This window comes from Cibotium barometz, chromosome 30 (assembly GCF_041138505.1).
Source record: "Cibotium barometz isolate CiBa-2024 chromosome 30, ASM4113850v1, whole genome shotgun sequence".
Taxonomy (NCBI): domain Eukaryota; kingdom Viridiplantae; phylum Streptophyta; class Polypodiopsida; order Cyatheales; family Cibotiaceae; genus Cibotium; species Cibotium barometz.
Window position 1 is genome coordinate 38,284,747 of NC_141075.1, and position 13,122 is coordinate 38,297,868.

The window sequence follows — 13,122 nt, forward strand, 5'->3', positions numbered from 1 at the left end:
TCTTTCTATTCACGGGATCTCAAAGTCTATACCCCATTTCACCTCTGTCACCATATCCTAGGAATATGCATTTGTGAGACTTGGGATCAAGTTTGGTGCGCATTTCCCTGCGTATGTGCACGTACGCAACGCAACCAAACACTCTCAAGTGCTTGTATGACGGAGGCTTCCCTGTCCATACTTCCTCTGGCACTTTCCCACCAAGCCTCGTGTTAGGTGACCTGTTTATAAGGTGAACGGCTGTCATAACAGCTTCAGCCCAAAAACCATGAGGTAACACAGCATGTGACAACATAGAACGGACCTTCTCCTGAATGGTCCTGTTCATCCTCTCTGCTGTCCCGTTTTGTGGAGGATCATAAGGAGTAGAGAGCTCCCTCTTGATGCCTTTAGCATCACAAAAGTCCTGAAACTGTTTGGACATATACTCTCCACCATTGTCGGAACGCAAAGCCTTCAGTGTTTTGCCAGTTTGATTCTCAACAAGAGCAACAAACTTCTCAAACACTGAGAATGTATCACTCTTCAAACGAAGAGGATAAACCCACACCTTGCGTGTGGCATCATCAATAAAAGACACAAAATATTTTGCCCCTCCCAAAGAAAGCTGAGGCATCTCACATACATCTGTATGCACAAGCTCTAACTGAGCATCTTTCTGTCCAAGAGCTTTCTTGTGGGGGGACTGCAGTTGCCTGCCATATATACAATGCTCACAAAACTGAAAACTTGAAAACTTTAGAGAAGGCAAGTAACCCAAACGAGACAATTGCTCCATTCCTTTGACACTCATGTGTCCCAACCGGCTATGCCACATAGAGATTTCCGGCAGCTCGGTTGCATTTACATTAGCATGGTGACAAACACCTGCATGCATGAAGTAAAGAGTGTCCACCTTAGAGCCTCTGGCAACAACCAGTGAGCCCTTACTAATTTTCCACTTTCCACGACCAAATGTGGTAACATAATCAGCATCATCAAGCTGTCCAGTAGAAAGTAGATTCTTCTTGATCTCAGGCACATGCCTGACATCATGGAGCATAAGCTGTGAGCCATCTGAAAACACAAGCCTCACATCACCTCTGCCAAGAATCTTGCATGCATGGTTATCACCCAAATAAACCACTCCTTCATTGCCAACAGTATACCTGACAAACAAGTCTCTGCAACCTGTGACATGAAAGGAGGCACCTGAATCAATGATCCATGAGTGCATACCATGACCACCTGTAAGAAGTGAATGGGCATCAAGTGAAGACGCAAATAGGACCTCATCCTCACTGTCACCTGCATGTGACACATTGATTTCTTCAATTTTGACTCCACTTTTGCCCTTTGGCTTTACATCTTTGGCTTCATCTTTGTCTTTGTCTTTGCCTTTTCCCTTTTCCTTTTGATCATTTTTCCATTTGTAGCATTGTTTTTTGATGTGTCCCTTCTTGCCACAATAATGGCATTCCAAGTCCTTTTTGGAGCGAGACTTGCTCCTTCCTCGTTCTTGGATTTTACCCCTTTGCTGGGATCTCCCACGTGCATTCATTGCATTGGACTTTCCAACAGAGTTGTTTTTCATGTTCATCTCCTCTTGAAGGAGAGCACCCTCAACATCTGCATATGACAGCATAGCATTCGAATTGCTAGTGGCTGTCCTAAATGTGTCCCAACTCTCTGGCAAAGTGCATAAGAGAAAAGTGGCTTTGAACTCATCGTCCATTGCCAACTTTTGATTTATAACTTGGCTGACAATACCATTAAACTCATTGAGGTGGGCTGCCACCCATAGACGCCCCTTCCTTCATCTGAAGACCTATGAGTTTCTTCAACCAATACACTTTGCTTGAGGCACTTTGCTGGGCATACAAGTCTTGCAATCTCTGCCACATTCCCCAAGCTGTCTTCTCTTCACGAATGCTGAAAAGTAAAGAGTCTGACACAGACAACATGATAGTAGATCTTGCCAGCTCATCCATATCTTCCCACTCTTCAGCAGTAAGAGAAGCGGGCTTTACACCCCTTTCTTTGATGGGCTTGTGCTGCTTCTTCTGGAGCAACACATTATAGCACTGGGTTTGCCAAATATCATAGTTATGTGAGCCTTCAAGCTTCTTGATGTGAAGCAATGAAGAGCTCTCACCTGTGGTTGCCATAGCAATATGCAACCTGTCAATGCCTGACCCCTTGCAAAATGTGCAAACACTGCACCAAAAGCACACAAAGTGCTCACAGTTGTTCTCCCAAACTTTGTCTCCCACTGCGGAAGCAAGAATGCAACTTTTCTCCCACTGTATGTGATGAAAACACCAAAATCTGGTTGCTGCAGATTTAGGACAGCACCTTAAATGTGCTCTGTTGCCCTTCCAAAGTACTGTACAGCAGTACTAAGTGCTCACCAATGATGTACCAAACCTGTACCGGCAAGTACAGCAGCTGAAATTGAACCTTTTGCTCACTCAAATCAGTGTACAGCCATGCCAAAACTTGTACAAAGCTGTACCAAATCTGTACCAGCAGGTACAGTAGCAATAAATGCTCTCCTGGCTGTCCAAATGAGTGAAAATCAGACTTTTACAGTCCCGAACACTGCATACAACAGTCCCGAACAGAAATTGGGCAAAAGCCCCTTGACTGCAAGCTGATTTCTGAGGATTCAAGGCATAAATGTCTTGCTTGCTGCTTTGCCAAGCTCAACAAGCATACGATCTTGAAAAGCCCCTTGATTTAAGATCAATTTTTGATCATACATGGTACATTGACACACATGAAGGCATCCAGAGTCTTCATAATGCTTCCCCCTGACCACATATACATCCAATACATGAAAGCCCCTTGATTTACAGGCACATTGAGTGCTTGATAGGCATCAACACATTGCCCAAAGCATCAAATGCGATTCCTTGATTTGCACTGCAATTTGCTGCAATTTTGTCCGAATGTGCGATTTCTCACATCATACAGCATGTATGAGTGCTTAATTGCACAATTACATCAAAAGCCCCAAATTTCGACATCCAATTTCCTGCAAATTGATCCTGATTGTGACCAATGTCACCCAATTTTGCCAATTTTGCTCAGAAATTGAGCAATTCGGCACCTGTACCTACTCAATTGATTGAATTGTACTTGCTCAATTGCAAATCCCAAAAAAAATTGAAGCAGAATACCTTGTAATTCCTGATTTTACCTCCCTCGCCCCCTCCTCCTCCCCCCCGCCCGCCTCAGCTCCCCGGGAGGCCCTGGCAGTCCCCTGGCGTTCACCTGCAGTCAGGAGGGCTCTGACCACCGATCTTGATCGAGCACTCCAGAGGAGACTTACCATGCCGATTCGGGCTTCACGGATATCATCTATCCGCAGTCGGCTGAGTCGCCTCGGCACTAGACAGCGCTCGGAGGCTTTTGATTACTCCTTCACACGGCTTTTTGGAGCAGAGGGCCCCCATGAGCCAGCACCCATCCGAGGATACCTCCGGCCCGCGGGGAGGAGGCACTTGATTCAGCGGTGGTCTTCTCGTTTCCTCTCTGTGGCCCATGTGACCGAGAGTGGACTCTGGAGCTCGCTCTTAGCACCTTGAAGACTGAGGCAGTTGAGTTTTCTCACCATGTGAGCGATCTGGAGGTGACAGATGTGATAGGCCGACTATGGGAGTTGGCTCATTTTTTCTTGGATCCCGGAAGTGTGGGCGCCTCAGGGATTCGTCATTTGGTCGTTCGCATAGTGGCAAACTTAGCACGCGACCCTGGATATGTATGTATACACGAGGTTGCTCTGTTTGAGCGGGAGGCAGTCGCCATGGGTCACAGCCACTGGCGCCTGATCCGTGATTCTTGCAGTACACCGGGTGGGCAGATTCGCAGCTGCTCGGATGGGGACTACTCTCCATCCAAGCCGCTTGCGAAGGCCCGCCGTACGGCTGAGACAGCATCCACCTCAGCAGGTCATCCATGAGGATCATCTCATGGAATGTACAGGGCCTTGGCGGAGCACATTTTATACGCTATCGTGGTTGCTTGAGGCAGGAGCTTCAGAGATGCCTGGTTGGTGGCAGCATTGATATTTTGATGATGCAGGAGCACCACTTGGGTGAGAGCAGGATCCGGAGATATGGTTCGGTGATGCCTGGTAGATGGGACACCTTTTGGTCTGCAGGGTTTGGTCCTTTGGGTGGACAGGGAGGAGTATGCATGGTCATTGCAGATGTATGGCGGCAGGCCATCGTGGACTGAGGGATCATTGTGCCTGGTAAAGCACAGTATGTCATTCTGAGGATGCATGATGAGCTATTGGGCGTGCTCAATGTCTATGCGCCCAACCATGCTAGTGCCAGAGCGGAGTTTTGGACCTAGGTTACAGATGCATTGCCATAGGCCGCACATTGGTGTGTCGGGGGAGACTTCAACATGCTTGAGGACCCGGCCGATAGGGTGGGAGGCAGTCATGTTACAGCTTGGGAGCGATTTTGCATGTCACTGAGGATCACGGAGCTTGCAGCTTGGGAGCGATTTTGCATGTCACTGAGGATCACTGATGCATGGCAGCATGGGGCCTTCTCCCGTTCTCAGGACAGTCTTAGTTTCTCTCGGTCGGATCGCCGGCAGGGAGGGACTAATCTATCACGGATTGATCGCTTTTATGTGGGCGATTGGTTAGGGGAGCGAGGAGGCTCCGTCGGCATTCTCGCTAGCACCTCATTTTCAGATCATGCGCCAGTTATTTTGACATTTGAGGAGAGGTCACGGGAGCCCAGCTTGTAGTTGAGGATCCCAGAGAGGGTACTTACAGATCCTAGTCTCGTTGAGGGCATTGAGAGGATCTGGCATGATAGTCAGTGCTCTGACCAGGATGCAGCAGGCCAGTGTGCCTAGGGACTCATCGAGCTTAGTTCTTTTCTGCACGCTGCAGCTTTGACACGGTTGGGGGAGATTCGCGAGCGGGAGCATCGGCTGAGACGCAGCCTTGCTTCGCTTCAGCGCCTTCAGGAGCAGCAGCCTACATGTGAGTGGGTGGCGTCCCAGCTGAGCCAGGCACGCCAGGAGGTTAGAGAGGCAGAGGAGTAGAGACATGAGTTTTACTATCGTCGCAAGGCCTCTCAGTGGACGCAGCTTGGTGATAGAGTGACTGGGGAGTTTTTTGAGATTACTGGACCCCGCCATGCTCGAGTAGGAGTCCGTCAGCTTGGAAGGCCGGATGGATCGGTAGCTACTGAGCCTGGGGAGATCAGAGCCATTGCCACTGGATTCTATAGAGACCTGCTTTCAGCGGAGCCAGCCACTGAGGATCGGGATGCTTGCAGACAGACTGTGTGGGCCTAGAGGAGGGTCACAGATCGTATGCGCACAGTTCTTGGTGCGCCTCTTTCAGAGGTTGAGCTTGCTGATGCCTTGAGGGTCCTGCTGCGACATAGTTGCCCAAGGGAGGACGGACTGACGCCTGCCTTTTTTATGCGCTATTGGGACCTTTTGGGGCCAGGCCTCCGCAGGGGCTTTCAGTATGTTTTGGACACTGGCGTGATGCCACAGAGCTTTTCAGAGGGCTTGATCTTTCTTATCCCCAAGGGGGAGGGAGTATCAGATGATATTCGGCATTGGAGACCTATTACGATCCTCGATATTGTCTACAAGGTCTTAGCAAAGGCCTTGAGTTTGAGGATCCAGCCCTTCCTGGGGGAGTTGATTCATGCTACCCAGACAGGATTCGTCAAGGAGCGCAGTATCCTTGACAATATTTTCACTTCTGGGAGGCGACGGCTCGAGCTAGATTTCTTGGTGAGGACTCGGTCGTGATGCTTCTCGATTTTGAGAAGGCATACGATAGAGTCGATTGGGGTTTCTTAGAAGGCACTATGCTTCGCCTGGGCTTTGAGCCAGGTTGGATTAGAGGGATGGCGGCTCTGTATTCCACAGCTCGTAGCCAGGTGTTGATTGCAGGAGGACGGGGGCCGAGTTTTGAGCTGACCAGATCAGTCCATGAGGGGTGTCCCCTCGCCCCTTTTCTTTTTCTCTTCTTTGCGGAGGCTATGAGCATGTATTTGACGGTAGAGGAGGTTGGTTTGAGAGGACTCCAGCTCCCAGTCCGGGGGGAGGACCTGCTCGATGCTGAGTTTGCTGACGACACGGGCTTATTTTTGCATGGCCAAGAGGCCAATCTTCTTCGGGCAGAGCAGTCGCTCCAGGTTTTTAGTGCAGCTTCGGGAGCATTGATCAATTGGCGCAAGACAGTGGCCTTTTGGATCAGCAGCGCTCCCACTCCGGCATGGAGCCCGGACCCCGGTTTTAGATGGATTCCTCCTGGCACACCAGTGCGGTATTTGGGATGCCAGATTGGACTAGATTTGTCACCTGAGCAGCAGATTGCCCCGCTTCTTCTGAGCATCCGGAAGAAGCTTTGGTATTGGAGTACAGCTCGACTATCCTTGGCTGGGAGGGTGGTGGTGGCAAATCAGGTGCTGTTAGCGACCATGTGGTACATTACGTCTTGCTGGATCTTCTCAAGCTCTTGCATCAGCCAGGTACAGAGGCTGATCAGGAACTTTCTTTGGTCTGGGCGGGACGGTCAGCCAGCCCGGGCAAAGGTTGCATGGGCAGTTATTACACTTCCGCTGGCTCAGGGAGGCTTGGGCATTATAGATCCAGTCGATCAGAGTAGAGCCTTATTGGGGAAGCTTATTGTTCGGGGGCTGCTTCCAGGCGTTGAGCCTTGGAAAGAGCTTCTCTTGCAGCGGCTGCAGGCTCGGGCTCCCCCAGCAGGGGGCACTTGGGCACCAAAGATTCGATGGATCTTCATAGAGATGATGAGGACAGGCCTCAGTAGAGGATGGGAGGACAGATTTGCTTTGAGCATCCTGAGAGCTTGGGAGCTGCTGAGACCGGGGCTCTCTCAGCGACCTCCTTCTTGTGTTGAGGAGCGGGCCAGACAGCCGCTCATCTGGAGCCCAGCGGTTCGCACAGAGCAGGGTCATATGCTGGGTTCTCGGCCTCGTCTAGCCTGGGGACCTTTGGCGGCAGGCCCAGCACGTAGTTTTGGAGACTGGCAGGCCTTCTGCAGTCTCCCAGAGGAGATCCAGGTGGAGAGGCTGAGTCACTTCAGAGGGGGGTTGATTATGAGGGATGATATTCAGGAGGCACTCACAGAGGAGTGGTTCACGCCTATCGAGCTAGTGGCCCCACGGTGGATGGGAGCCTTTACACAGTTGGAGATCCTGATTGCTGTCAGAGCTTGCACTGAGGATGGCAGATGCCTCTACTATGAGATTCAGGATGAGGGTAGACTTCAGAGAGTGGAGGTGGAGTCGCCTTTGGTTGCAGAGTGCACCTTTCAGAGGATTCGGGTAGTGGCCGCCGCTTCTCGAAAGTGGCATATTGACCCAGACCCTGCAGATGTGCTCCCGGATTGGCACATATGGGCATATGCAGCGCGCCCCTTGGCCCGGCTACAGTGGGACCCTGGGGAGTACGAGTGGCATGATCCTTATGCATCCCTTGAGGCCACAGAGATCACCTTTTTCCAGTATACTGTTCGGCTGGGGCGGCATATTTTGACGGCGAGGAGGATGGTCTCTCCAGCTGCAGCGGGGCACTGGCGGCTACAGGGACTTTCACAGGAGTTCCTGGAGGATTTTTGGGCCCGGCTTTGGGCTAGTCGACAAGCTCGCAGGATCTCGACTTTCTAGTGGGGCTGGTCGCCCACAGGGGCTCAGCAGTTGGCACCTGGCTTGTTTTCAGCGGTCTTCCGGCGGCCTACGTCCGATGCGGCCACCCTATGGAGAAACAGAGACATTGCCTATGGGATTGCCCTCAGGCGCAACAGATTTGGCTGCGGATGCTGCGTATTCTGGCCCCCTTCTCTCCAGAGGGTATGCTTACGTGGGGTGCCGCTGCTTGGTCGACTTCGTCAGGGCCTGCTATGGGCTATGAGATGGAGCAGGACAGTCAGGCCATCAGATTCATTAGGGGCCAGCCTCGCCTTGTTCCGTCACCGGATTTCTCGTCCGCCAGCTGGACACAGGAGAGGGATTTACGATGGGAGCTCCTCAGCAGCCTCACCATCTGGTTCACCTGGAGGGCCCGGTGTTTCAGGGCCTTTGAGGGGAGACTGGAGCCACTAGCAGAGACTGTACGGGGGATTTGGCAGGAGTTGATCCACACCCTGCGAGGACAGTATGACCGCATCCGGGGCGACTCGGATGAGGCGATCTTGCGGCGCCAGGCCTTTCACACCACCTGGCGTAGCGGCCCCTTCTATACCCTACATGCGGGATCCCCCCGTTGGCATTACAGGCCACCTGTTTGGCTTTTCCCCCCTCCTATTGTATGATTTAGCCCCTCAGTTCTTTGTAGTGATGCTTGTATTTTGCAGCACCTAGGGAGAGTCTCTCGGGCTGCCTTGCTTTGTTCACTGCTCTGTTTTTCTTGTGAGCAGGAGAGGATCTTTTGTAGCCCTACGGGCGTTTTTATATAACTAATGAAAGGATCTTTTCTCGGGGAAAAAAAAAAACTTTTACACCAACAAGTGCAATATACTTACCACCTGTTCACATGCAACAAAACTTGTCAGAAGACAGAGCAAACTTCACGACTCACTGGCAGGCGTCCCTGCTCAGTAAGTGACACGTCAAGCAGGCAAACACAAAAATACAAGTCATGCGAAAACAGTTTCAAACATGCAAAACATGAGTGCATGTGCAAATAGTATCATGGACATATCTCCCATTCATGGAACAAGTACGAAATATCTGTCGGGCACAAAAATGGCATGACATAAAACATAAATCTTGGTCTTCCTATGGAGTGACAGTCCCATAGGCAAGACACGGCACAAATACTGGTCCTTCCATGGCGTGACAATCCCATGGATAGAACACAGTCTAGGTCATACACGGGTGGCACCAGTCTGGCTCCCGTCCATATACGACACCATCCTGCTAACACACGGGTGGCACCAATCTGGCTCCCGTCCATGTCAAGCAAAAATACTGGCCTCTTCACATGAGACACCGGCCTGGCCTCAAGTGAACGAGACACACAACTGGAGATGGACCAAATGGTCGGCCAATTGGTGACACCATGTGCCTGGGGAATAGGAGTGGCTCACCTTGCCAAGTAACCACATCCCTGTCTCAAGGTGAACACCCTGAGAACCTAAAGGAAACACTTGTACACCAGCAAAACTATGCTGAACTAGCACAAACTCATAGACCCCCTCTTCTGTCGAGAAAGGACTAACTGTCTTCCACACACCTCAAGGATGTGAATCCAAGTGTGCACCCATGAGTCTGAAAACTCTGACAAAGCAAAGATTGGGCGAGCAAGGGCTCAAGGCCATGTGGGAAGTCACCATTCTTGGAAAAGAACACTTGCCTCCACTGCCTCCAAAAACGCTGATGAGATAATGCAAAAAACACTGTTGTAACCAGCCGGCAGCACGTGTACCAAGAAGAAGAGACGGAAGATGAAAACACAGCACCTTCAGCACCTCCTCTAGGGGAAAACGCAGCCATGCTGCCTAGCACCCCCTTTGGAGAAAAACGCTGCCATGCTGCCCAGCATCTCCTTTGGAGAAAAAAACACTGAAATCCTTCTGTCTCAAAAAAACGCCAGAACACCTTCTGTAGAAGAGCTTCAACCTGGTGCTCTGATACCATGTCAAAAGTGCGCAGCGGAAAGCGTGAGACATAGGCAGAGAGAGAGAAAACGAATCTGCATAATGATGAAGAAGCAATGATACAAACAGCCCTGTGCAAGGGGTGGTCCCCGCCGTAAGTGAGGGCATGATGAGCAACTCCCTTGAGGGAGGACCCGGGCCTGGAAGCCCCTGTGAAGATGTCTACAAATGAGTAAGAGCCTGGCCTTATATAGCCCCTACTGGAGCTGGCCGACTTGCTCTAGAAAAAAAAGACCCACGACTAGACAAAATAAACATGTGAGTGGCCAACCCTACAACCAAGGGCCCTGAACAGATGGAAAAAATATGATGCTGCCCGGGATAAATCTGCGCACCCCTGATACACAACTTGGGCACACTACCAGGAGATGAATAATGCTCACAACTATCTCATATATCACCAAGTGCTGAAGCCAATCAAGGGGCCAGGACAGCCAAGAAGAAGCTAATGCAAGGGTGGATTTTGCAAGTCAAGGGTAGAAGGTTGAGGTTCAGTCTTTTATTTCAGATTTTGCATCATTCTAATAAAAGCAAATACACCATCTGTGGTGGGGGCCCTACAGAGGGTATTTGGGACCCAATACTGTGTCCTCTTCTCCCTCTCTCTCTCTCTCTCTCTCTCTCTCTCTCTCTCTCTCTATTTTCTGCACATCTATATTCAATTTTTGTGCGTTATTCTCGTCGTGAAAAGTGTGCTGATTTCTGAGCATTGAAGTTACCGATCTCCCCCGAAGCGTCCACATGTTACATTGCAGCCATCATTTGGGAACCCGAATGGATGAATTAGCTAGGGTTCAAGGGAACAAAATTACTATACCATGAAAATCCTACAACACTCTCATACAACTCTTTGTGAGATTCTATTTTCAACCTACTCAAAAGTTGCTCACAAAATAAAAAACAAATGTATGCTCCACACAAAAACGAATGATCAGAAAATGAAATTCCAGACATGGCTAAGCATTCAAAGCAAAGATATAATTCAAAAAAAAAAAAACAATAGGTAAAATATAGGGCATCACAAGGTTTCCCGAGTGTGATCATCAGATGCTTCCATAAGCTGTAAACAACTAATATTTATCTAAGATCATTATTGGGTAAAGGTGTTGATGGTGGCTCCCAACTCACTATATGATGTCTAGTTGTGTGAGCCATCAAGAAAGTTTTCCCAATTGTGTGATGAGCCACTTCCAACACTTGCTATCACAGGATCTTTTCACTCAAGGGAAGGAGGCTGTTTCTTGGCTGCTTATTTACTGTCACCATATCTAACAAGCAGCTGCTCTCTTGTCTCTGTGTAGCTTGTGCCTACAAAGGCGAAGGGGTTCACTCCCAAGAAATATGATGTCATCTTTATTGCACCCGATGGCCAGGAGGTACAGTCAAAGTGGCATCTTCAACGTTACCTCAAGGCTCATCCTGATGGCCCTGCAATTTCAGAGTTCATCTGGAGTTCAGGTATACATTATGATGAAAAAAGGTTAATGGTCTTGAGTATTTAGCACCTGAGGTTGATTTTTTAACTAGCATTTTGTCTACCAGGAGACAAGACACCTGTAAGGCGATCAGCAAGGTTTTCTACAAGAGAAGGCAATGAGAATGAAGAAAGCACACCAAAAAAGCAGGGCAAGCGGAATGCCTCAGAAATTGATGGAGATTCTACAGGGGATGATCAAGCCACAACTCCCCTTCGAAAGCGTGCAAAAAAAGCTGGTAGATTTTCTGGTTTGGTTGACAAGGGTGCTGCTCCAGATGCTGTGGATGATACAGGAAATGATGAAGTCATGCATGACTTGCAAGATAAAACCACGATGCTTGGTGATGGTGCAGCTCAGGATGGAACACTTAATGGTGAGCTTCACATAAGTGAAGGCAATGACAAGAAAGTTATGGAAGACCAAGCAAGTAAAGCGACTGTTTCAGAAAAGCCTGCTGAGAAGCAAGTGGAGGATGCAAGCTTAACCCCCGTGGAAGAAAATATGGTATTAGAAGTGACAGAGCAATCCGAACGAGTTGTAACAAAATCGGCAGCAGAGGGTGTGAAACAACATGAGGTTGAACTCAAGGTGTTTGTGGAAACTTATCCACCTTCTGGTGAGCTGAAGGATGATAAGGTTTCCATGGAAGCTCAGGAGCTTTCAGGATGCATTGGTCACGAGTTTGTGGTGCAGGAGCAACGGGGTCGAAATTCCAGAGATAAGGATGTTCCTGACCCTCCCTCCATGAACAGTGATGAGGTAACAGTTGATTCTCCTGTCGTACAGGAGCTCATGGAGGGCAGTGACAAAACTTTGGAGCCATTTATTCAAAAAGAAGAGCAGGAAAGTCTGCTCAACAGTCACAATTCTCCTCTGAGGGTGGAGCAAGGCCAAGAAAAGAAAACCTTGGGGGAATCAAATCACTCTCCTGTACCTGTTAGAGTGGCTTATTGCTAGTCTCCCTTTTGTTTGATTCTTTTAAGTTACGACTACTGTTCTACTGGTGGTGGTCCTTGCTAAGTAGTACAAGGCTGGTTTAGACCGAGACATTACATACTCTTAATGGTGTACATTCAATAACTCACCCAAGCTGCAGGATTGTTTCACATGAATACGGAGAAATATGGTCTGGAAGTATGTATTCTCTTTCTAGTATTCTTTCTAACTTGGTCTTTGATTGACGTGTCCACATGGTGAACACTTGTGTAGTGTGACATGCTTTTGTTATTGCTAAGTTACACATGCATGCATGTAAGTGTGCGAATCCGTGCGCCAAATGCGATGAGCGTATGTAGTCCAGTTTGAGTGTTCGTGGAGCTGTCTTTGTGTACCTCTTGGTTTAAGTCCTATGTTGAAAGACTGCTATGGTGTTCTAGCTCCCTTTAGGCTGTTTGCAATGTTTCTTTTTGTTTAGTATGCATGGGTACCATTGCTAGGCCTGGATTGTTTGATTGCTCCTCTAGTTTCGCAATGGTAAGACAGGTGTATGGGAAGCTTCTTTTGTGTATTGTGTGACATGATGGTAAATGTTACTGTTGCATGACCAGCTATCCTTAGTGTGTGCATGCGCGTGCTGTAGTGGGAGCTTTCATCATGGCTGACTCTGCCCACCATGGGAAAAGTGAAAAATGTTGGTTTATTTTATAAAGACAACTAAGGATACCCTTTTGCACGAGCATGCTCTTACTCTTCGGTTGTGAGTGGGGATATGATCGCATGTAGTCCATGCAGCGCATGATAAAGTTGACATTTGAAGCTCTCTCTCTCTCTCTCTCTCTCACACACACACACACACACACACACACACACACACACACACACACACACGCACGCACGCGCGCGCGCATGCGTGCGCGCATGCGCACAACACGCACACACACAGCCCTACACCTACACACTTGTGTTGAGAGAGAGAGAGAGAGAGTCTACTAAAAACCCAATGGGCCACAGAGAGAGCATCTACTAAAAACCCAATGGGCCAATGAGACC

The 13,122-nt window shown here is 49.1% G+C and overlaps 1 protein-coding gene across 2 annotated transcripts; it reads left to right on the top strand.

The window, feature by feature from the left end:
- The first annotated feature begins 10,319 nt into the window (after nucleotides 1-10,319).
- Nucleotides 10,320-12,360, top strand: LOC147621456 (uncharacterized). 2 transcript variants are annotated; one of them, XM_086824196.1, is made up of 3 exons: nucleotides 10,320-11,113; nucleotides 11,198-11,368; nucleotides 11,486-12,360. In XM_086824196.1, exon 3 carries the CDS (start codon nucleotides 11,545-11,547, stop codon nucleotides 12,088-12,090), a length of 546 nt encoding a protein of 181 aa, XP_086680322.1. In that variant the 5' UTR covers nucleotides 10,320-11,113; nucleotides 11,198-11,368; nucleotides 11,486-11,544; the 3' UTR covers nucleotides 12,091-12,360. The 2 variants fall into 2 exon arrangements, with proteins under 2 accessions (XP_086680322.1, XP_086680321.1); XM_086824195.1 differs by having other exon boundaries at nucleotides 10,321-11,113; nucleotides 11,198-12,360.
- Nucleotides 12,361-13,122: the final 762 nt, after the last annotated feature.